The sequence below is a fragment of the Pipistrellus kuhlii genome, unplaced genomic scaffold (assembly GCF_014108245.1).
Source record: "Pipistrellus kuhlii isolate mPipKuh1 unplaced genomic scaffold, mPipKuh1.p scaffold_m20_p_11, whole genome shotgun sequence".
In the NCBI taxonomy this organism is placed as follows: domain Eukaryota; kingdom Metazoa; phylum Chordata; class Mammalia; order Chiroptera; family Vespertilionidae; genus Pipistrellus; species Pipistrellus kuhlii.
In genome coordinates this window covers 40,151,727-40,174,837 of record NW_023425416.1, presented here as the reverse complement: position 1 = coordinate 40,174,837, position 23,111 = coordinate 40,151,727, and the positions used below count along the sequence as shown (strand labels likewise).

Sequence of the window (23,111 nt, the reverse complement as noted above, 5' to 3'; positions counted from 1 at the left end):
TTCAGTTGCCACAACCACGAAAAATTAAGTGCATTCTTCTATGACTTCCTATTTTACTTTAAAAAAGAGCCCTGTTCATTTTCTTCCTTGCGGTCTATTTATCTTATCTATGTGTAGGTCTAAATCCCACACTAGATTGTAAATCCTTGAGGGTACAGGTCCTGTCTCTTAGCATAGCACCTGGCATACGATGCTACAAGTGAAACAGGAGGTGGATGGGGAGACTCTCACCAGAATCCATGAGGCACAGCACTTGCCTCCCCATCACATCAGACAATGAAAAGGCGGGAGGACGCTGAGAAAGAGCATCTCATTATGAGCTGACAAGGGCAGCTAATGCTGATTTAATCAGACAGGGAATGGATTCTGGACAATATAAGAGGGGGAACTCTCCTGAAATCCATCCTTAAATGCATCTCTCTCTCTACTCAGGGTGCATTGGTAACAGAGCCATTGAAATATAAACAAAATTCTGTCTTTCTCTTACATCTCTCCAAAGGTTTTCTAACCCACTCAACACAACACCAATAATAATTACTCAGCACAAAGTCAAGTATCCAAGGACACAAAGGCTATGGAAATTCAACTTCATCGCCTACAATTCTCCCCACTGTGGCCTTATCTACAACACTTCAGCATCAGGTCCCCACTCCAGATCTTTGAATTTCTGTTGGTTCTGTCTAGAATGCTTTTTTCTCCAAAGTGCTCCAAGATTGGCCTCTAATTATCTTACAGATGAGGTCTATATCAGGACCATCCCTGATACAAATCTTAGGCATCTACGCAGTCACTTTCTATACCACAAGAATCTTTTTAAGCAGTCTGCATTGAAATTGTTTCTTTGTTGATCCATTGATTCTGAGTCTACTCCTAATAGAAAAGAAACTCCAACAATTAGGGAACATCTGCCTCTTTCATTGGTTTTTCGCTAGCATCTAAATATCCCTGTCACATAGTAGGCAATAATTGATTGGGTAAATTGGAAAATTGAGACCAAAATGCAGGCTCACTACTTAGTTTCATGTATAGTTTGAAAAAGCTCAATATTAGAGTTTTTCCAAACTATATATGACAGATTTTTTTTTAAATGGCTGCAACGTTCCTTTCTGAGTTCCAGTGTTTTGGTAGTGAACCCAGGACTTGGCCAAAGGGGCAGCAGCAAATAAATCACTATCAGAATTGAAAAATACTGGTCATGTCTGACTGATTTGGCTCAGTGGTTGAGCATTGACCTGTGAACCAGGAGGTCACTATTCAATTCCTGGTCAGGGCATATGCCTACATTGAGGGTTCAATCACCAGTAGGGGGCGTGCAGGAGGCAACCAAGCAATGATTCTCTCATTCATCCTTGATATGTATATCTAACTCTCCCTCTTCCTTCCTCTCTGAAATCAGCAAAAATATATATTTTTAAAATGTTTCTCATTTGGGCTTCCTCCCTTGTTCTAGAAATTCTGTGTCTTCCATGTGAAGAAGCCTGCTGGAGGATCGAAAATATGTGCTCAATTGCTTCTATCACTCAACCAACACCCAGAATCAGAGCTGCAAAAATGACTCACAGCTGTTCCCAGATGCTTAAGAAAGTTCAGTCAACTATCCACCTAAAGCTCAAACTGCCAACCCACATAATTAGGAAGTAAATAAATGCTTGTCACTAAGTGTGAGATGGTCTGTATTGCAGCAAAAGCTAACAGGTGCAATGTGAGAGAGTAAAGCCAAGATAATCGATCTTGAGGGAAAGAGCTTCGTGTAGCTCGTACTTACTTAGACTGTTGGTAAGAATATGCAGATGCATGTTCGTTGGATGTGTCCACTGCTATCTGTTGCTGCTGACCACTGGTGTCCTGGGATGAAGGTGCCACTGTCTGGGGAGAGGTATCAGCAACAACACCCTAAGGAGGCAAATAAGAACACAGAGTCTTACTGGCTTCAGCAAAGAGCCCTCGTACAGATGGACTTCAGAGAATATCCCTCTTCCATTTGGCTTGAGGAAAATTGACTCAGTGAGGAAGCTACGATAAAGTACTCAAAGGAAAACCACGGAGCATATGTGGCTAAGAGCTGAGGGAGCTATGCCATCATGTCCTTGGAGCAGTCAACTGGCAGAAATTGTTTTGCTCATACTTACAACTCTTCAACTATACTTGTATGCAGCCACATTGAACAGTAATTTATTAAAAAATTCATGCAGAATTTCTACAAAAAACTATATACTCAAGCATTTTATTGGGATAGTACACTGTACCATGTCTCTATGATCTGGCAAAGCAATGGACTATGACCTGCATAAACATCTACATTAAAGTTTGGAATTTTTAAAAAAGAATACTGTCAATGAGGTTTCCCTTCAGTAATTTGATTTTTGCTTTCCACAGTAAGACCTGGAATTCATTTAAAGTTTTCAGATAAAGAGTCAAACAAACATCCATAATTTTGATTTGATCCCTTCCTCACCTTTTCATTCTCTTAATCCCCACAGATGCCCACAAGAATGAATTTCTGAAGTTGGTCTCTTTAAGGACACATATTGGTTCCCAGAGAGGCATAGGTAGTTTTACTAGGTAATTATTAGGCCTAAAAAGGCATCTGTCTGAATATGTTCTCATGGTTTCCCTTAGAGCCTTGAACACCTGCAGCAATATAGAGTTTCAAATGTTCTTGGGCAATTCTCTGCCATAAAAGATCCCTGAGGTCCTCAAAATCTGAAATGTATCCCTTTATTAATTTAATATTTTTCTTCCTAATACTATTTGGTATTGTGTGTGTTTTCCTGAACCTTCCACCAGTATTTAGTTGTATGGATATTGGTGAATTTTCAGTGAGTGTTTTTGCATAGAAAATGAATCAATGCTTTTCCTTATAAACATAAACTAAAAGCAATATATCAGAGTGTACTTCTATTTATATTCATGAAAAACTTCTTTTTAAGTCATAGATTTAGCTATAATTACATTGTTTTCAATAAGCCACACTATTGAATGTGTCTCATTATTTTGTAGTCATCAAATTGCTCAAATTCTGTAGATAACCATATACGTACCTTTAGTGTTGAGATAGAGAAATGCAAGTATGTGGCAGATTTATGTTTAAATGTTCAGATTCATAATTTTATCATGTCCTAAATGCTTTATGGCAGCTATATATATCAAGGAAAATGTGTTTTAATCACACGGTCTTAAAATTTTGAAAATCCTATTAAAACCTATTTAATATTAACTGACACATTCTTTGGGGCCTTACAAGTCTGGAACACATAAGAGATTTAAAAATTGGGTCTATGTGGGTTCCTAAATTACATGAAGTGTCCTCTTAAACTCATGAATAGCAGCAAACACTTGTCACACAGCAAATGGATTAAAGGAGATATGTTCTTATGTATACAATGGAATATTACTCAACTGAAAAAAAAACGAAATATTGCCATCTCTAACAACTTGGATGGATCATGAGGGTACTACATGAAGTGAAAAAAGTCAGACAAAAAAGGATAAAAACCAAATGATTTACTCATGTGGGATATAAAAATAAATTCTTTGCCCTAACTGGTTTGGCTCAGTGGATAGAGCATCAGCCTGTGGACTGAAAGGTCCCAGGTTCAATTCTGGTCAAGGGCATGTACCTTGGTTGCAGGCACCTCCCCAGTAGGAGGTATGCAGGGGGTAGCTGATCGATGTTTCTCATCGATGTTTCTAACTCTCTCTCTTTCCCTTCCTCTCTGTAAAAAAAAATCAATAAAATATATTTTAAAAAATAAATAAACTCATAGATGCCAACAACAGATTGATGGTTACCTGAGGGAAAATTGCAAATTTCAGAGAAGCACAAAAACCACACATCAGGACTCCTTGGGCTATAGGGACCACAGTATATGGATCTCTGTGACCCTCTTTCTATAAGACAGAGACAGACTTACTTCAATAGAAACAGCTGACGGAGGCACAGGCGTGTACTGGGGAATGTAGGTCCCTTGCATAGGAGCAGCAGCAGTCATATACTAGAGGGAATCAAAGAAAAAGGCAGGTGAACTTGGGATTGCAACCAAAGAGAAAAGTAGACATCACATGAGCTATGTGGCCCATGGCCAGTGCATGCTTAGAATTAAACTCTTATTTGAACAAAAAGGAGGCAGTTCCTAGCAGCACAAAATTACCTCTTCTTACTGATTCAGTACTTATGGCAGCCCACCTCCACAATCTCAGTACAACTTAACCACCCCATTTCCTCCCTCTTTGTGAATAGTCTATACCAGATCTCAAATTATTTCACATTCATATCTAAAACATAAATTCTATGAGGGCAGGGATGATGTTCTTTATTGTCTCTATTTTCCTGCTGGCATCTATCATATAATAGTCTCTCAACAAATTATTTGTTGAATGAATGAATCAGATCGTTAATAAAAATTTCTTGTGTAAATAAATATAATAGAGGAACAATGCAAGAAATACTCATGTAGCGACATTGGGAATTGGCAAATATCATCCTTTTGTTACATTTATAAAATAGTTACAACCTCCTTTGTTCCCTCCCCATCCTATTCTCTTGTACTTTTCAGGATTTCCTTTTCAACTCCTTGAATTCTCCAAATTTTCTTCACCCAAATAAACAATGAAACATTCAAATCATTCCCCCCCCCCCCACTAAGTTGTAACATTCTGTAACATAGGTATTGGACATAACATGTATTTTTTCCATGAAGATAGGGAGCCCCAGAAAAATTACATAGTCATCTAAACAGAAAGTATGACCCGTATTCCTATTTCTAACATACATCTCCCTTGCAAATTCAAAGTTCTCCTCTTTGACAGAGGAATTTTCTATAGAATAAACTTTATTTCTGAGTTCCTAAACTTGATGGACATCACAAAACTTTAGAACCAGAATCCTCTAATGAAGAAAAGATTTCTCAATTCATGCAGGTTAGATAAATTATGTTTATGAAAAAATCACAAGCCTGTGAATATTTATTCTTCTCAATTTGTTGAGTTCAAAATTAAGTCCAGGCATAAATTAGTATGCTTTACGTATCTTGGTACTTTTGGTACCCAAGAGGCAAAGTGATTCTGAATCAAGGGAATGTATGAATGGAGACTAACTCATCAGTTGTTTAATATTTATGGAGAATTATATCAGCAAAGAAATTCTGGAATAAATGTATCTTCATTGTAAACTCAGCACTGCCCTACTGTATCTATTAGTTAAAAATAAAGACAGCTTTAATGAAACAACTCCAAACCAAACTATTTGTATTCTTGTTGCCACTAATAACAGCTGAGTGCAATTCATATATGTATTAAACAGCCTTGTAACTTGGACCAAGAGTGATTGTTTAAAAGGCCTGGTGATGTTACTCATCTAGCTTTTTAGTTGAAAATTATCTGAGATTTCTGTGTCCTGTACTCTGTGATCTCATAGCATTCATCACTCTCCTATTAAAATTGTCCAGACTATTATCTCCTAAAGGCATGGGCCAAGTGTCACTTGTCTCTGCATCTTCTAACACACAGAATGCCTGATTATTGATAAGTTATCATTCAAGGCTAAATAAAAGGAAACAAGCAGAAAACCTTCCACTTCCAATTACAAATCTTGCATGCCTTTAGCCATTGATCATTCGAAGCTTACTATTTATATTAACTTCACCAACCCCATAATGGGTTTATATAATGTTTTAAGAATTACTTTATCTAGCTCATTGTCCTTGTATTCTTAAGAAGTTAATAAGTATTCAGGTATCTGCTTGCTGTCCATTTTTAAAATAAGTATAGATCTCTGGAGTCACATTTCACATCTAGAACCCTGTGGCAGGTGTTTGCTTTAACAACAAATCACTTTAGAGAATACATCAGGGAATAAATATAGTCCCCTGATATTTCAGACAGGTGTTTTGACTGTGTTATATAGGTTTTAAATATCCTTTGATTCGGTTTTCCCTACAATGTATTTTCATAGAATGTTAGGCTCAAGTGAGAAAAAAGCTCTGTGTTCCAACGCACTTCAGCAACGTTGCACACTATATTCTTTTCTTTGATACTGATGTGTAATAAAACACTTTTGACAAATCATTGTTTTACGGAAGCCTAGTTAAAGTTGATTGAACCAGCACTTCTAAAACTTTTTTTTTTTTGTAGCACCTAATAATTTTGTCTAGAACTAGTGCTCTAAAAAACATACTTTGGAAAATGTTTCTTTAATTGAATCTCAAAAATCCTAGATTTATAGCAAATAGAAATAAATATACTTCATTTTAATGTTCCATATATATATATATATATATATATATATATATATATATATATATCCTAAACAACTATTAAGACTATTATGACTGAACGTCTGGAATGAACTGATGGACCAGTCGCTATGATGTGCACTGACCATGAGTGGGCAGGCACTCAATGCAGAAGCTGCCCCCTGGTGATCAGTGTGCTCCCATAGCCAACCTCCATAGCCCCTCCCTCAGGCCATTTGGCCCCATCACCTGCCAGGCCTCTAGTGTATGTGTGTGTGCGAGTGTGTGTGTGCATGCGCGCGCGCGTGTGTGTGTGTGTGTGTGTGTAATTTTATCTAGGCACAGAGTAGATACTGTTGTGGCTCATGTTCTACCCTTAAGTTATAATTTTCTAAGTTAGAGCGTACTAATAAAAGGACAATCCACTATGCTTGAGAACGTTGTTTGAAAATTAGGAACAGACAGTTATTTCAAACAAGTTGACACTATGGAGTTTTATACCCTGTAAAACTATTATCTCTGGATAAACTTACACAACAAACTCTTCTGTAGTAGACAAATATTTCCTAGGGTAAAGCCTCAAGAAGTGGCAGCCTTATAAATTTAGGAGTGCTTACAGGACATGGTTATATCTATCTGTAAGATCAATTCTCAGCTTTACATAATTGGTGACAAATGACTCTGCATTTTTTGTTGCAAGCACAGAGTTTTATTTCCTCAAGAGATAAAGTACAGTCAGACTTAATAATCCAGGATGCACAAGTAATTGTTTAGATCTGGCTGTTTCCAACATGGCTTTCATTTGATACAGATCACAAGTGACATAGGACAAGGACATAAAAAAACAAAACAAAAAATACTGCCCCTTTCACTGGATGAATCCCTTTGGATTACTTATTAAAACTATAACAAGAATGGATGTGCATCCTTGAAACTAATTTCTTTTATGGATATTTCTCAAAAGCTAGAAAAAGTCTGCCATAATTCCTTCATAAGTGAAAATTATTTTGTACTTTTTTCTTGATATGACTGATTGGAACATTAAAATGAAGTATAGATAAAATGAACAAGTTCATACAATATTTCCCTGTAGTGTGCAGCACAAAGTTTGGCATGATTTGGTAAATTGGTATTTTCTGGTAAACAGTTTGATGATTTTTACATATTTTGAAAGCAACAGTTTTTCACATCTACATAGGAGACCTGAATAGCTGCTTTCAAACCCACAGAATAAATTCCAGACTCCATTATTTGCTCCAAGAAGTCTAGACGCTGCATCACCAAGATATTTACACAAAGAAAAGGAAAAAAATGGTGAAACTGAAGAGGAGTTGTGTTTTTGCCTGTTTAAGTTACAACAAACTGTTTCTGTTACTGGGGAACCATTGGTTATTTCCAAAAAAACAAAGAAAGAAAACTTAAATTTTCAGTTTTGGATTTACTTTCTTTTCCTCCCACCAAAAACAAATGAAAAATGTTTGATATGTTTCTTGTGAGGAAACATATTTTGATTATTTGTAAAGCAAAGGAGTGGCAAGAAAGTCCCCACATTTCAATTTTTGGAATTTCCTAAAATACTTGATCAAACTTGCTCATTTGGAATTATCATTATACGGTTTAGATTGTAAATTAGTGCTTTAATCCTTGCTATAAAATTCATAAATATGCTTCACAAATTTCAGCAAGGAAAGCTTTCCAGGCTCTATGAAACCCAGAAAGTCAATGCAAACGATACAGGAAAAGTCATAAAATGCACCTCAGAAAGGAGGCTGAGCGGATGAAGCAGCAATTGTGGTTGATGATGCTAACAGCGTGCAAAGTGAATTACTTTTAAGTTCATCTAGTTCCTTCTAATAAAGGAAATTTGAGGATATAGGCAACGACCTGAGCTATGATTCATCAGGGTTGGGTGAGGGGCTGAGGGAGAGGCACCGTTTTCCTTGGGTAGAGGTATCCTGCAGTTTGGAGAGCATGTTTTTTGAATTTGTAAAACTGTGTAATTTTAATTGGGGAGCAATACTTGACTTTGAGATTGGAAGTTTCTATCATTTTGCAGGTTTGCTTAAAGTAGTAATAGCTGCCAAAGTAGAATTCTTAGAATGCTTTCTATGCATTCATGTCACTCAATGAATGAATGTGAGACTACCCACAGAGAGGAGACTATTTAAGGCTGGATTCCTACCTGCACCTGTACTGCTCAGTTCCTTTTATATCCTTTCTATGTTTGTCAATGAAATGATGGAAAAGGAAGTGTGATCTCCATCCTGAATAGTAGTAGTGTAGGGTTTCATAATGTTTTATGTTACTATCCTATATAATAAAAGGCTTATCTGCAAATTGACCGGTGGCAGAACCACCGGTTGCTATGACACACACTGACCACAAGGGGGTAGATACTCAGTGCAGGAGCTTCCCCCCTGGTGGTCAGTGTGCTCCCACAGGGGGAGTGCTGTTCAGCAGCCAGAAGCTGAGCTCACAGCTGGCGAGCACAGTGGTGGTGGTGGGAGCCTTTCTCACTTCCATAGCAGTGCTAAAGATTTTAGGCCCATGGAGAGTAGGCCTAAACTCTCTGTCAGACATCCGCTGAGGGCTCCCAGACTGTGAGAAGACATAAGCTAGACTGAGGGATCCCCCTCAAGTACACAAATTTTGTGCACTGGGCCTCTAGTTGATTTATAAAGTGGACTACTTAACTCTTTAAGATGCTAGGATGGAAATATCAAAGTAAACTGTTATAACAGCAATAAGTATCCCTGAAGTTATGGAAATGAATAAAATAGTAGCATAGACAGCACACACTAGAAGTAAAAACACTCGAAATGAGAAAAAGAATAGAAATGGGAGTCCAGAATTATTGGTAGCCAGTATTATACTACTCATTTCCCAGAATAGTATTGAGCATATCCCACAGAAAGATATGTTGTTAAATTATTAAACAAAAAATACAGACTGTTGTATTTTGGGGGCGGGCCATTTGTGGATGGCATACAGCAGAGTAAAAAGAATGACTGTTGGAGGTTGTATTCAGCTTGAAATTCACAAACCTCATCTGTAAGCAGTAGCCACGATCACAGGCTAATGAGGCCTTCAATTTTGTAGAAAAAGTAATTTTCATGAATGTTTTTTGGGGAAAAGAAAAAGCCCATTAAGTTCAAGCATGTTCACAGATCATTGTGGTAGGAGTGAAAATAAATAAATTATACTACGGAAATATAGCTGATTAAGAAACTATGTTTTAAAAATTGAACTAGAAACAACTCTATATACACATTATGAATTATCTCCTCGCCCCTCCTCAAATTTTTGTGTGATAGATAACATAAAACTTTAAGATGGGACAGAAGAGAGATCTAGTAAACCACAAAGACAACTCAGGAAATAAAAATAAAATCAGATAAAAACAGAAAATGAATTGTACATAAGATTTCAGAATGGAAGGGAAACTATGAAAGCATATGTACAATGGAGTAGTGGAAATGAAATTCTAATTGAGTTAAACAGAGAATGGAAAGTGAGAAAGTAGAAAACATAATAGGATATTATGAACAACTTTATGCCTATAAATTTGACAACTTGTATTAAATAGACAAGTTTTTTGAATAGCAAAATTTAGCAAGAGTGACACACACACAAAAAAAAAGAAAATTTGAGTAGCTCTTTGTATCAAAATCTTCCCACAATAAAATCTTCAGCTGATTTTTCCAAACATTTAAGAAATAATTAATAACCAGTCTTGTATAAATCCTTACAGAAAATAACACAAAGGAACACTTCCCAACTCATTTCATGAAGACAGCATACTCCTTATACCAAAAAACCAACAGGGACATTACAAAAAGGAGAAACTGCAGCTCAATATATCTCGTATACATTTATACAAACTTCCTAAATTTATTTCAGGATTAAAAAGTAAGTTTAAAGTTTGAAAATAAGTCAACATAATTTACTACATTGGTAGAATAAAGAAGAAAATTGTATGGTCATTTCAAAAGACTCAGAATATCTTTGATAAGATCTAATACCTGGATATGAGAACATGTCTAGGTACATGAAGAATACATGGAAATTAGGAATAAAAGGCTATATACCAAACACACACAGCTAACATCATAATCACTGGTGACATACTGAACACTTTATATTCAAATTTTGGAATGAGATAAAGATGTCCAGTATCATCTGTTCTAACTTTATTTTAGTGTTTTTAGATAGTATAATAAGGAAAATAAAAGGCATATAGATGAAGAAACTATCACAGATGACATGACTAATGTATAGGCATTCCAAATAATATATTCTTAAAAATGGTTTGATTTAATAAGGACATTTAGCAAGATTCCCGGATATGTCAATAAATTCATATTTGTAAAGATCAGCAACAATTAAAAATAAAATTTGAAATACTGTATTTATAGCATAAAAAACATTGAATAACTAGAAATGATTTTGGAAAAAGGTATGAAAACTATCATACTGAAGTTGAAAAATTTTGCAAATTATTTAGGGACTTGAGGCAAGTGTACAAGGGGTCTCCCTATATTATTTCTTAAAACTATATATAAATCTATAATTACTTTAATAGTTCAATAAAAACAAAACAATCATAAAAAATGTATATATAGTCACTCAAACACTTTTCAAAAGAGTATCTAAAACTTAAAGGGGAAGTGCTGCTTAGCCAGAAGCAGGGCGGAAGCTAAGGACCCCTCGGGGGATGTCCTGCATTGCTAGAGGGCTCAGGCACGGCTAAGGAACTTCCTCCTCCCCCCACCCCCATGCACTAATGTTGTACACTGGGTCTCTAGTATAAACAAACAAACAAACAAACAAAAAACTTCAAGTATGGGTGAATCTTACAGATATAAGGTTGCACTTTTTTCAAAAGCTGACATAAAAGTCTTCCTTCTGTATGATTCCATTTATTTAAAGTTTAGAAACAATCAAAACAAATCTATGGTTTAGAAGTCAGGGTTATGGGTGCTGTGGAGAGTAAAGGGTAGGGCACCAAAGAGGCCTCTGTGAGAAAAGGACCTTTTATATCTTGATGTAGGTGGCAGATACCTACGTGGTGGCTACTCTGTAAAATGTATTGAGTTGTAAACATAAACTGTGCACTCTTCTGAACATACATTAGTTATACTTCTATAAGAAGTGCATAGAAGGAGGTGGTAGAGAGCAGCATGTCTGAAACTGAACTAGAGCTTGAAATTCAGATTTGGAGTTGATACAGTGGTTGCTAATAACAAATTTTAAGATAGAGGGGAAAAAAATATCACCAGAAGTGAGGATCTCAGAAACTAACAGAAGAAGGTGCTCTTTGTAAAATTCCAATAATAAACATATATTCTTAGTTCACTTATAAACAGCACTAATAAAATTTTATTGAGCTCTTATTATGTATCAAATATTAAGTAAGCATATACTATGAATTAAAGCATGGATTGGGGAATAAGATCTGATATGGCCCAGAAGGAACACATTTTGTTGCTAACCCTCTGGGTGTCCAAGAGTGTTCATTTCTCCTTTCTGATGTTATACATATAGACCTATTTAATTTTCATGCATTATTCACTATTGCCAATCTTACATTCACCACAGCACCCAGAAACTGAGTAGATAATTAAAACCAAGTTGATCTTTTTGTATTGTTAATACTTTCTTATGGTAGTCTTCCCATTTTGTGTTTAAGTTTGCTGCCTTCCTTGTTGTTTCTTAACATTTTCTAGTATGATTATTAATGGTAAAAAATGTAAAAATCTCTGTTAAGTGGTGACCTCTTCAAATAAGAGAGGCTATTGGGGTCAAATCAACATTTTTAGAACAGTCTCTAAGTTTGAAAGCATCAAGAAGAAATCACTTTAACAAATGACTGACTGATCTAGATATTTTTTCATAAATTTATGTGAACACACAGCCCAAGGACTAATGTCCTCAGCCTCTTCAGGCTCATTAACCTTTTCTCTAGGAGACCAAGCTTGCTTCTTTATTTTGAAAGAACTGAGGGAACTTGTCAAAAAGACAGATAAGTGAACTAAGAAGTCCCCAACATTCCTGGAAACTTCGTTGTTTTCAATTTTAGTCTGTGACTAATGCATGAAATTGGGCTAGTTTAAAATGCTTCGGCCATAGTGAAAGGGAACTCATCCGGGCTGCCACCCACAGTAAATTCCACCTCCACACAAAAAGTTTCCTCTCAGCCATTTTGCCCACATTTCATGAACGCCAGTCATCCCTGGGGAGTAGAAGAGACAATAAAAGAGAAAGCGCTGAGGGTGCCCTTAAAATGTAGTTTGAAAGAGGTCAGTCTCTATGAGAGTCATCAAACATATTCTTAATTAGTGTGTTTGTTTGTTTTTTTTTTAGCCCAGAGACTTTTACTGAAAAAACTAGACCTACTCCACAAGTTAGAATATTCCTGTTAGAGACTGATCCCAAATGGGTAGGGAGCACATGAAGGTGAGTGGGGAGGAAGAAAGAAAAAGAAAGAAAGAAGAAATGATATTCTTAATAAGTAGAAAAGAATAGAAAGCAACAACAAATTGGAAACTGCAAAAATAGGACGTAAAGCTATTTGAGAAAAATACTTCTAAGAACTGCATATTGAGAGAAAATGTTTAAATGGTAATATACTATGTGAGCATATACACTTGGCAATACAGAAACATAATGAGGTAGTTTCTGTGGGGAGACAGATACCATCCTTGCCTCCAAAGATATGAACAGTTCAAAGTAAAAAGAGCTAAGAGCAAAAAGATTTTTAAAAAAATTAAAAAATTAAAAAAAAGGACTGGAAGAAAACAAACTTTCTGGTGCAAGAATCCAGATTCCATTCCTTACCACAAGAATTATAGAACAGTTTGTTTGATATCACCTGCCAAACAATACAGAGACAAAGGATGTAATCTTGGGGTAAATTTCAGCCCACTCCCACTGAGTTCTTAGAATCATCCAGACCTACATCTGCCTGCCCATAGTCAAGAGCCCGCCCTTTGTCACTTCCTTTCTCGGTGCCTTTTTCTGTTTTCACTGTGTTCTAACCTCTTTCCACCCACATACAACACATGTCCAAAAGCTGTCTCTCCAACTAAGTCCAAATGTCAAACTCCCTCAGGAAGCCTTGCTTTGGTCCTTGGATTTGGAAGTGATAACTTTCTCCTGTGACTTACAAAAGCTCTTCATCTGTATCTTTGCTGTAGGCTAACTATGAAAGCTCCTACAGGGACCATGTCTGATTCATCATGGTTGGCACTTAATGTGCTTTTGTTGAATGAACAAACGAATGCATGAATGAATGAATAATTAAGCACTCTGGATGAAACTCAAGCTGCACAATTCACAGGAATTACAATTGTTCAGGGAGAGGACAGAAGTCCTAATCTTTTGTTGTTGTTGTTTTGTTGTTGTTGTAATTTTTTGTCTTGTTGCCTGTGAAGGTTAATTTAATGTGTCAGTTTGACTGAGCTAGGGATGCCCAGACTGCTGGTAAAATATTATTTCCGAGTATGTCTTTGAGGGTTTTCTCTTGAAGAAATTAGCATTTAAATTGGTAGACTGAGTAAGGAAGGAGTGGGCAACATCCTATCCACGGAGGGCTTGAATTCAACAAACAGTGAATTCTCTCTTTCTCTTCTTGAGCTGGGATGCCTTTTTCCTCCTGCCCTCAGACATCTTAGCTCCTAGTTCTCAGGAGTTCAGAGCCCAGGACTTACAGCGCTTATTCCCTTATTCTCATGCCTCAAACTAGCTGCTATACCACTGGCTGCCCTGGTTGTCAGATCTTTAGGGCTCTCCTGACTCTTCAGCTTGCAGACAGTAGAGGGCGAGACTTCTCAGACTAGCATGAGCTAATTCCTACAATAAATCTCCTCTTGTATGTATGTATGTATGTATGTATGTATGTATGTATGTATCCATCCATTCATCCATCCATCCATCCATCCATCCATCCATCCATCCATCCATCCATCAATCCATCTATCCTTCTATCATCCTACTGGTTCTGTTTCTCTGAAGGACCCTAACACAATGCCTATGCGATAGATTAAATAGTGAACAAAATATAAACACTTCAGTGGTTTTGTGTTTACTTGGAAGCACATTATGGCACAACACAAAGCTAATAATAATTACTATTGAGGGAATAGATGAGACTTCCTTAGACTTATCAAAATTCTTTGATAGAAAATGTCTGACATTTGTGAAGACTCCTGATTAGTGCCTTCAAATATTTGGAATCTTAAGTTAGTTAGAAAGGTCATAGATTCATTCAGGAATTTAAACTGCAAGAACAACTTCAGGCTTGGGTGAGAACATCTTGCCTGTATTAAGCAAGAATTTGGTAAATGAATGGAAAACCATTTTTGCAAGGAGAACATCAGGAACTCAGGGAGAATAGGTTAGCTAAAAAATAAGGTGTTTTTTTTTTAACTGCATAATTAGGGTTGGGGTAAAGGAAATAAAATTAAGAAGTGTACCCTGAAAACCCCCCTCCCCCCAAAAAATCCTATGTTCCACATGTATTTGAGAAGAGGTTGGTCTAATGGATCCAAAACAATCTACAATTAAAAAACAACAACAATAACTGTATCAGGAATAAAAGGAGGCAGGACAGCAAATGAAGAAGTAGGATTTCCATCACAGGAAAATAATTATTATCATTGCTAAAAGCTGTAGAGAGCTTGTTAAGAAGTATTCTGAAGGTGAGGTTCATTGCCAGAATCATTTAATTTATCAGTTGGGGATCAAGCAACAGAAGGAATTCACACCTGAGAAAATGGTGACTATTGCTGCAGTATTGTGACACTATGATATTCATGAGGCAGAAGTTAAGAGTTAATGACAAAATGCCCTATTGAATGATCAGGTTGGCAAGGAGATCAGCAGATAATAGCAAAAAGGAGAGAGAAAATAGCATCGTGGAGCACTGTGATCATTAAAAGAGGAAGGAATATGCACAATTTTGGAAGAGGCAGCGGTGATATGGAAGACTGATAACACCTTTTCCACCTTCATTGCTCACAGGAATAAATGAAGTCTGTATTGGAGAGGGTAGTTGAGGAGGGACCCATTTTTAAGACAAACCAGATCTTAGGTAAGACATGAGGAAGAGAGACAGTTTGCATAGAGCATAAGAATGTAGAGGACTTAAAAAGTGTCTCAGTTTAGGTTCTTACAAGGGTATTTTTTAAATCACATGATCTCGCACATCTAGAGGAAATAATGAACAACATAAACTGATGAACAAAAACAGACCCAGAGAAAGAGAAGCAGCGATCAGACTCTCAAACCTCAGAGGGAAAATACGGGAAGGTAGGAGTAAGGGAGAGAGATCAAAGGACTTGTGTGCATGCATATGGGCCTAGCCAGTGGCCATGGACAACAGGGGGGTGAGGGCATATGTAGGGAGGCGTTTGGGAAGGGAATGGGGGGATGAGGACAATTATGTGATACCATAATCAATTAAAAAAAAAAGTGCTTTCAGAAGGACACAAAGGAAAAGATACCATGTGAGTTTAGGTACCATGTGAGAAGAGATATCATCAGTGATCTACTGAGCCAGCAGTATGGTGAGCCTGGAGAATAAAGCAATGAAGGGAGAAGCCCCAAACAGACTGAATCAGGATGGTGATTCAAAAGATGAGGATAGCAGGCCTGTTAGCATCATCTCCAAGTTCCAGGTAGGCCACCTGAGACCTCAGATGGTTTCACAGCCTGATACAGAAATGCCTGTAAGTAATGCTACAACTATTAATTGTTGGGTCTGAAAACATGCTTTCTTCTTTCCCCCATCTGCTCATTATTAGAGGCCATTTACTCAGGAGAGTTGAAAGAAAGACTTTACATTTTAATTCAAGCTCTATCTAAACCTAAGCAGCTGTTCCCTCTCTGGAAAGGCACCAAATGAATAAATCTTGAAAAAAATACTCATTAGAAATCACCTTTGGTACTATTATTCTTGACTTGCTAGTGCTTTTATAATTAATGGACAGGGAGAAGAGATAGTTACTCATAATTTTCCTTATTTTTCGTATTGCTCAGAAAAGCTTTCTCTGAAAGTTATCCATCCATCATATAACCTAGTGGCAAACTGAACTTGTCTTCTGATTTGTTTCTTATACTTTTTCTTCTTCTTTTTTTTATATCTATTTTTGAGTACATTGATTATTCTTAAGACATTAACATGTTAACTCAGTGGTTTTGGTGATTTTTATTTAACAGATACACTTATCCATGCATTCTGTTTGCTTTATTTTCTGGCTTCTAGATGCTTGATAAGAAACTGATGTGGGGGCCGGGACCGGTTTAGCTCAATGGATAGAGCGTCGGCTTGGGGACTGAAGGGACCTGGGTTCAATTCAGGTCAAGGGCATGTACCTTGGTTGCGGGCATATCCCCAGTAGGGGGTGTGCAAGAGGCAGCTGATCGATGACTCTCTCTCGTCGATGTTTCTAACTCTCTATCTCTATCCCTTCCTCTCTGTACAAAATCAATAAAATATATTAAAAAAAAAAAAAAAGAAACTGATGTGGGGATGACTCAGAGAATATCACATTAGTTTGAAGAGCATTTAAAAAATAAATTAGACTAACACCATGCTTCAAATTTAATAAATTAATGATGAAGATAATGATGTTTATGATAAATACTCATGTATTCTAGAGTAAAAAAGGAAATAAAAAATGGAAACCTCATTTTAATGAAAGGGTTATTGATACATATTGCAAAAGAATTTCTCAATTTGCACTGGTATAAGATTACACAAGTATCAGTGAATTCTTGTCACCCACATATAACCATTACCTATAATTGGGATTTAAGAAGTAATTTTTTATTATTTAAGATTTTCAAGGTGACACGTGTGAAATACAATTAAAGTCTAAAAAATAATAACATCAGCCAATAAAACTAGGAAAATGTCTGCATTATTTTAGCATGATGATTAAAAAACTTTTGAGTTTTTACCTATAAACCTCACTTTCCTTGTTGTAAAGTGAAATCACACATTCATAATTTAAATGGTTTTTGAGAAATATTAGTGAAATAATGCATACAAAGTTCTTAACATAGGATTGGGTACATATTAAGAATCTAAAAGATTGGAAATACCATTATTATTGGTTTTATTATTACTGTTATTATGATAAGACAAGAGTTTCATCTGAATAGCTATGTAGGATCAGAAATCAGCATAGGCAGGAAATGCTCATATACTTTACCTTGAAAATTACATCGATGATACTTGGGATGGACAGTAGACCACTAATGGCATGGGAGATAGACACTTAACCTACATGAAGAGATAATTCTAAATGTGAGAAATGGAGGAGCTTGTGTTTGTGAGAAGGAGTGGGAAAGAGAAAACAAAGTTCAGAGCTAAGGAAAAGGGGAGGAGAGAGGTACCTATGAGTGAGCTGGGCCTGAACAGATGGAAGGGACAGGCTGGTGAAATCCCACTGTGGGGACACCACCCAAGGGCATTTGAAGCTCAGAAATACATCTGAATCTTCAATTGACATTGTTTAAATTTCATTATGTTTCCACTACTGAACACACATCAAATCTTTATAAATTTTATTCTGTGCTAAACTTTATGGGAAAACTGGAAAGGGGATAAATTTTATTTCTGAATCAATGTACTATGGACTAGAAAGAACAGACAGAAGTGATTACAATGCTCTCAAAAACTTAAATACATACTGCAGAAAGCCTTGGATTTTGAAAGACTATGAAACTGGGGGTTCCAGCCAATCTTATCTAATTTCAAAATATTGGGGGGTCCAATGATCTGGGTTACATTTTTAAACAAATCAAAGGGCTTAAAAGTTACACGAAATCTTACTAATTACCATCCACTGGAAAAATCAAGGCTTTGATCACTGAGAGGAGCATTGAGTAGTAGTTCCAAAAGGAAATAAAACTAATAGATGTAAAATATAAGTAAAAGGGCCAGAAGTGCACTTTCTTGGGTAGTTGTAGAGAGGAGTTAAGGTATCCAAAGTCAAACAGGAAGCAAAATCAATACAGATATTGCTCTACTCTTAATTTTATCTCCTTATTTCCCCAGCCTGGTTTCCCTAATCATCTGTCCTTGACTTTTTTTATCCTAGGATATTTTAGTCTCTTTTTAGGGTGTGGACACATTCATCCACTAACTCCCAGGCTACTACAGACACTGAACAGAGATTTTTCTAGAGTTTTGATCCTGTTTTTACCTTGTTTCTTTTGATCAAAGAAATTGTTTTTCCCATCTATCCTTCAAAAATATTTGTGGGAGCCATCCATGTTTAAGATGCCAAGAGTCTTAGAGAGGTGAGTATAAACCAATCTCCTCCTTGATGAATTTCATGTACTTATAGAAAATAAAAATGTGAGTTTGAATTTCTTTAAAAATATATTTAATTCTTATTTAAAGGATATCTAAAATAAGAGAAATTTTAAAAGAGGAATTGGTGACTAAACTATGACTTGAGATAAAAAATAAAAAACAATCAAAGGTTAAATAAGTATAGATTCTAGAGAGGAGGATATAAAGAATGACAAGAGGGCAAGTGCAATAAATGTTATTTTCTTTTTTTAAAATATATTTTTATTGATTTCAGAGAGGAAAGGAGATGGAGAGAAAGCTAGAAACATCAATGATGAGAAACAATTATTGATTGTCTACCTCCTGCAAGCCCACTACTGGGTATTGGGGCCAAAACCAGACATATGCCCTTGACCAGTATGGAACCCAGGACCCTTCAGTCTGCAGACTGATGCTCTATCCACTGAGCCAAACTGGCTAGGGCAGTGGTCGGCAAACTCATTAGTCAACAGAGCCAAATATCAACAGTTGAATGATTGAAATTTCTTTTGAGAGCCAAATTTTTTAAACTTAAACTTCTTCTAATGTCACTTCTTCAAAATAGACTCACCCAGGCCGTGGTATTTTGTGGAAGGGGCCAAAGAGCCACAGCCGCAGTTTGCCGACCACAGTGCTAGGGCATTAACATCCTTTTTCTTACTCATTCAGGGTCCATTTCTCCTTCTCAATGTTAACCCATATTTCCTCTGGGAATTGTTATGCCCCACTTTCCCAATCATACAGTTAGAATGTGATTGACTTTGCAATTAATGTATCCTGCTCCCTGTCCAGAAATGATGAAAATATAACCCTAGCAGATTCAATGAGACTGAAAAAATGTTCACTGGGACTTCTGATAAAGAAAAAAACTCTCTCTTCTTTTATTGAAACTTCTAGAAATGGCCCCTTCCTCTTCTCTTGCATGGCACAGTGTAGCTATGTGAGCTCATCATTGGGACAGCCACTCTGCTGCCATGACCTGCAGACCTGGGCTTCTCATATGTCAGACTGTGGAATGTGTAAATGATATGCAGCTAAGAAAGAAAACAAGTCTTTAGTGAAAGCATTTGAGCCACTTCTTCTTATGGCTTTCCAGGTCTATGAATTAATAGCTTCATTTAAATTTTTTTCTGTTTTGTACTTCTTTCTTTTTTAGAAATTAACCATTTTGAGCTGAATGTTTAATTATTCCTTGTGGTTGAGGAGGTCATATGAATTAGAAAGGAAAAATTAGGCAAAAAGTGAGTTAAAAATATATGCATCAGCAGCAGCTTTGATAGAATTGGCCAAAGCATAGCAGGGCAGAGGTCACACTGGCCTCTGGGCTATCTTGCCTATTAGGCATTTGATCCTTGCTTATCCTGTCAATAAAACTCAATTGCTAATGGAACCTTCTCTGACATCAACAGTTGGCTCCCCTTTTTAATGTGTATCCAAATCCAATTTGTCAAATTACTTTTAATATTTTTCATTATTATTTACAGCATCTCAAGAACTTTCCCTAATTAGGAGACTCTAATTAGAATTTTTTGAGATCTCTTAGGAAACTCAGATGGAGGGCAACTGCCATCATTCTGCATCTGCCACAGTGTCTGGGACTCCATCACCGGGGTTAAGTGCTAATACACTCGGACATTAATATTTTGCCATATAATCAACTCTCAGGAAGAAGTTGGGAGAATCCTGAGAAAAAGGGCACAGGTTTGTTTTGATGAAAGAAAGAGGAACTATAAGATTAAGAGTTGATTAGCTAGCTCCTAGAGGTATCAAGTTCTGAGATAAAGTTTTCAGAAAACCCTAGGATTAGAGCATATAAATGGAGTGTGAATGTGGAGAAAGGGGTGTTGGGTGACTCCAAACTATCATCTTTTAAAAAAAAATTTATGTATATATATAAAGGATAGAAGTTAGAAACATCGATCAGTTGCCTCCTGCACATCTCCTACTGGGGATGTTCCCACAACCAAGGTACATGCCCTTGATCAGAATCGAACCTGGGACCCTTCGGTCAGCATGCCAACCCTCTATCCACTGTGCCAAGCTGGTTAGGGCCCCAACTATCACCTTATTTGTACTGACCCTGCACATGCCACTGAATACTACCTGGCACTATTTCTGCTATCAGATCCTCTAGTTTCTTATCATTTTTCCCCACACCTTCCCATGTTACCAAATGTGTATTTCTCCAGGTACCATTGATCGCCTTTGTCCTGTAGATTTTGGAGAGTTTCTGTTTTTAACCTAAATCTCATGGTGTTTGTGACTCAACTATTTTTTTTTTAAATATATTTTATTGATTTTGTACAGAGAGGAAGGGAGAGAGATAGCGAGTTAGAAACATCGATGAGAGAGAGTCATCGATCAGCTGCCTCTTGCACACCCCCTACTGGAGATGTGCCTGCAACCAAGGTACATGCCCTTGACCGGAATCGACCCGGGACCCTTCAGTCCCCAAGCCGACGCTCTATCCATTGAGCCAAACCGGTTTCGGCGTGACTCAACTATTTTATTATCAGACACTTTGCATAATTACTGGACTCTTACGACAAACTCAACAAGCTATTATAAATACCAAATGCTACATGAAAGGGAAGCCAAATCTAGCTCTAACCAGATCTTTACTAAGCATTGCAAGGAAAGACTTTGCTGTGGAATTCTTCTATTCAGTATCTTCCAAAACTATTACAGGGAAGAAGCATTATAAATTTTTTTCACAGGTATCCCACATAAAGTCTCCTCTGGAATAAACAAATTTAAAATGTGATGGGGTAAACCGAGCTAAGAAGGCATGCTTCTTTTGCTTGAGGGTGAGGGTTCCTTTTCTCTTTTTTTTCCTTCTTCCTTCTTTATATCCACTATATTTCCCCCTGCAGGACTCCTCAGTCTTTATTGTGAGTCTGTCAGAATCTATAGGAAAACCAATACAATTTGCTATATTTCCCAAATGTGTTGGACCTGAGAACCTTTTGTTTTCTAAATATATTTTTATTGGTTTCAGAGAGGAAGAAAGAGGGAGAGAGACACATCAATGATGAAAGAGAATCATTAATTGGCTGCCTCCTGCATGCCCCCTTCTGGGGATCAAGCCTACAACCCAGGCATGTGCCCTGAACGAGAATCCAACTGTGACCTCCTGGTTCAAAGGTCGACGCTCAACCACTGAGCCATACCAGCCAGGAAGAACTTTTTTTTTTAAGTACCACATTAGCCCTAGATAGTTTGGCTCAGTGGATAGAGCATCGGCCTGGGGACTGAAGGGTCTCCGGTTCGATTCTGGTAGAGGACATGTACCTTGGTTGCAGGCATATCCCCAGTGGGGTGTGTGCAGAGGCAGCTGATCAATGCTTCTCTCTCATCGATATTTCTAACTATCCCTCTCCCTTCCTCTCTGTAAAAATATCAATGAAAATATATTTTAAAAAAGAAAAATAAAAGTACCAAATTAACATCTCATGAGAGTGAGGAGCATTCTCTGGGACTCTAGTTTTCAAACTTCATTTTATATTGGCATCACCTGGGAAGTTTTAACAAAACACTGATGTCTGGTTTCCACCTAGAGATAACCTGACTTAATTGGCCTGGAGTGTGGCCTGGGAATTGGGATATTTAACCCTCCCCTGGGACTGACATGCTACAAAATTTTAGCTCTACTACTCTGGGGGTTGTTTGGGAAATGATGCTTGAATATATTCTCCCAGAAATTTATGTTTCATATATATAAATGACCAAAAGATTAATCAAATTGAAGTGATGATTTATATTGAATACTCTGAATTGCTATCATTTCCCCCTGAAGTTGTATTTTGCCTTGAGAATACAGACATAGAACAGAAATAAAAATGTGTTCCCCATAGCCCAAATTAAAAAAAAAAAAAATTAAAAAAATTAAAGGGCACAGGTGATACATAAATATTTGCACAATAAAATTTCTTTCCAATTCTACTACACAGGAGTCTTTCTACAGACACTGGAAATGAGAGAGGTGGAGAGGGGGTGAAAAGAGGGGGAGAGGAGGGGAGGAGAAGAGCAAAAAGTACAGCTGTTCTCATTAGCAGTGAGTCACAGTGAATCTGGAGACGGGGAAGGTCAACCTGACTGAAACTGGGGACTCACTTGAAAGCTTTGTCTCTTGCTTTATATATTTCAGAAACACAAACAGTGAATAATCAGGATTAGATGCTACCACTTACACAACGAACCTTAATATCCAAGTAGAGTGTAACCTTCTTAGCCGTGTTTAACACCAGTGGAAAATAAAAAGGGCCAATTTAGTTCGTGTCCTAAATACTAGAGGCTCAAAGGAATGTGCTAAGGAGGCTGATACTTGTTGACATAGAGTGATCACCTTTTTACCTATATCTATATATTTATACATGCGTATATGAGTCTTGGCCCTTTTAAAAATAGAACTTTACCAAGATCCCCTTGGAGTAACCATGTGAAAAGACAAGCCGCATATCACACCTACACATTTTTGCAGTTATGCTTATAAACAACTGTGGTTCTTTCCTCTCCAGACCAAGTGAGAGAATTGA

At 37.0% G+C, this 23,111-nt stretch overlaps 1 protein-coding gene across 13 annotated transcripts in view; it reads right to left on the bottom strand.

The window, feature by feature from the left end:
• Positions 1 to 23,111, bottom strand: part of RBMS3 (RNA binding motif single stranded interacting protein 3) — a 615,090-nt gene that overhangs the window by 19,573 nt on the left and 572,406 nt on the right. For 8 of the 13 annotated variants that reach the window (XM_045579333.1, XM_045579337.1, XM_045579338.1 and 5 more), the window contains 2 exons: positions 3,915 to 3,995; positions 1,766 to 1,893 (listed from right to left, as the gene is read on the bottom strand). In XM_045579333.1, coding sequence (XP_045435289.1) covers positions 1,766 to 1,893; positions 3,915 to 3,995 — 209 coding nt within the window. Of the gene's footprint in view, positions 1 to 1,761; positions 1,894 to 3,914; positions 3,996 to 23,111 lie in introns of those variants that run through there. The other 5 variants (XM_045579335.1, XM_036431673.2, XM_045579336.1 and 2 more) reach the window with 1 other exon arrangement.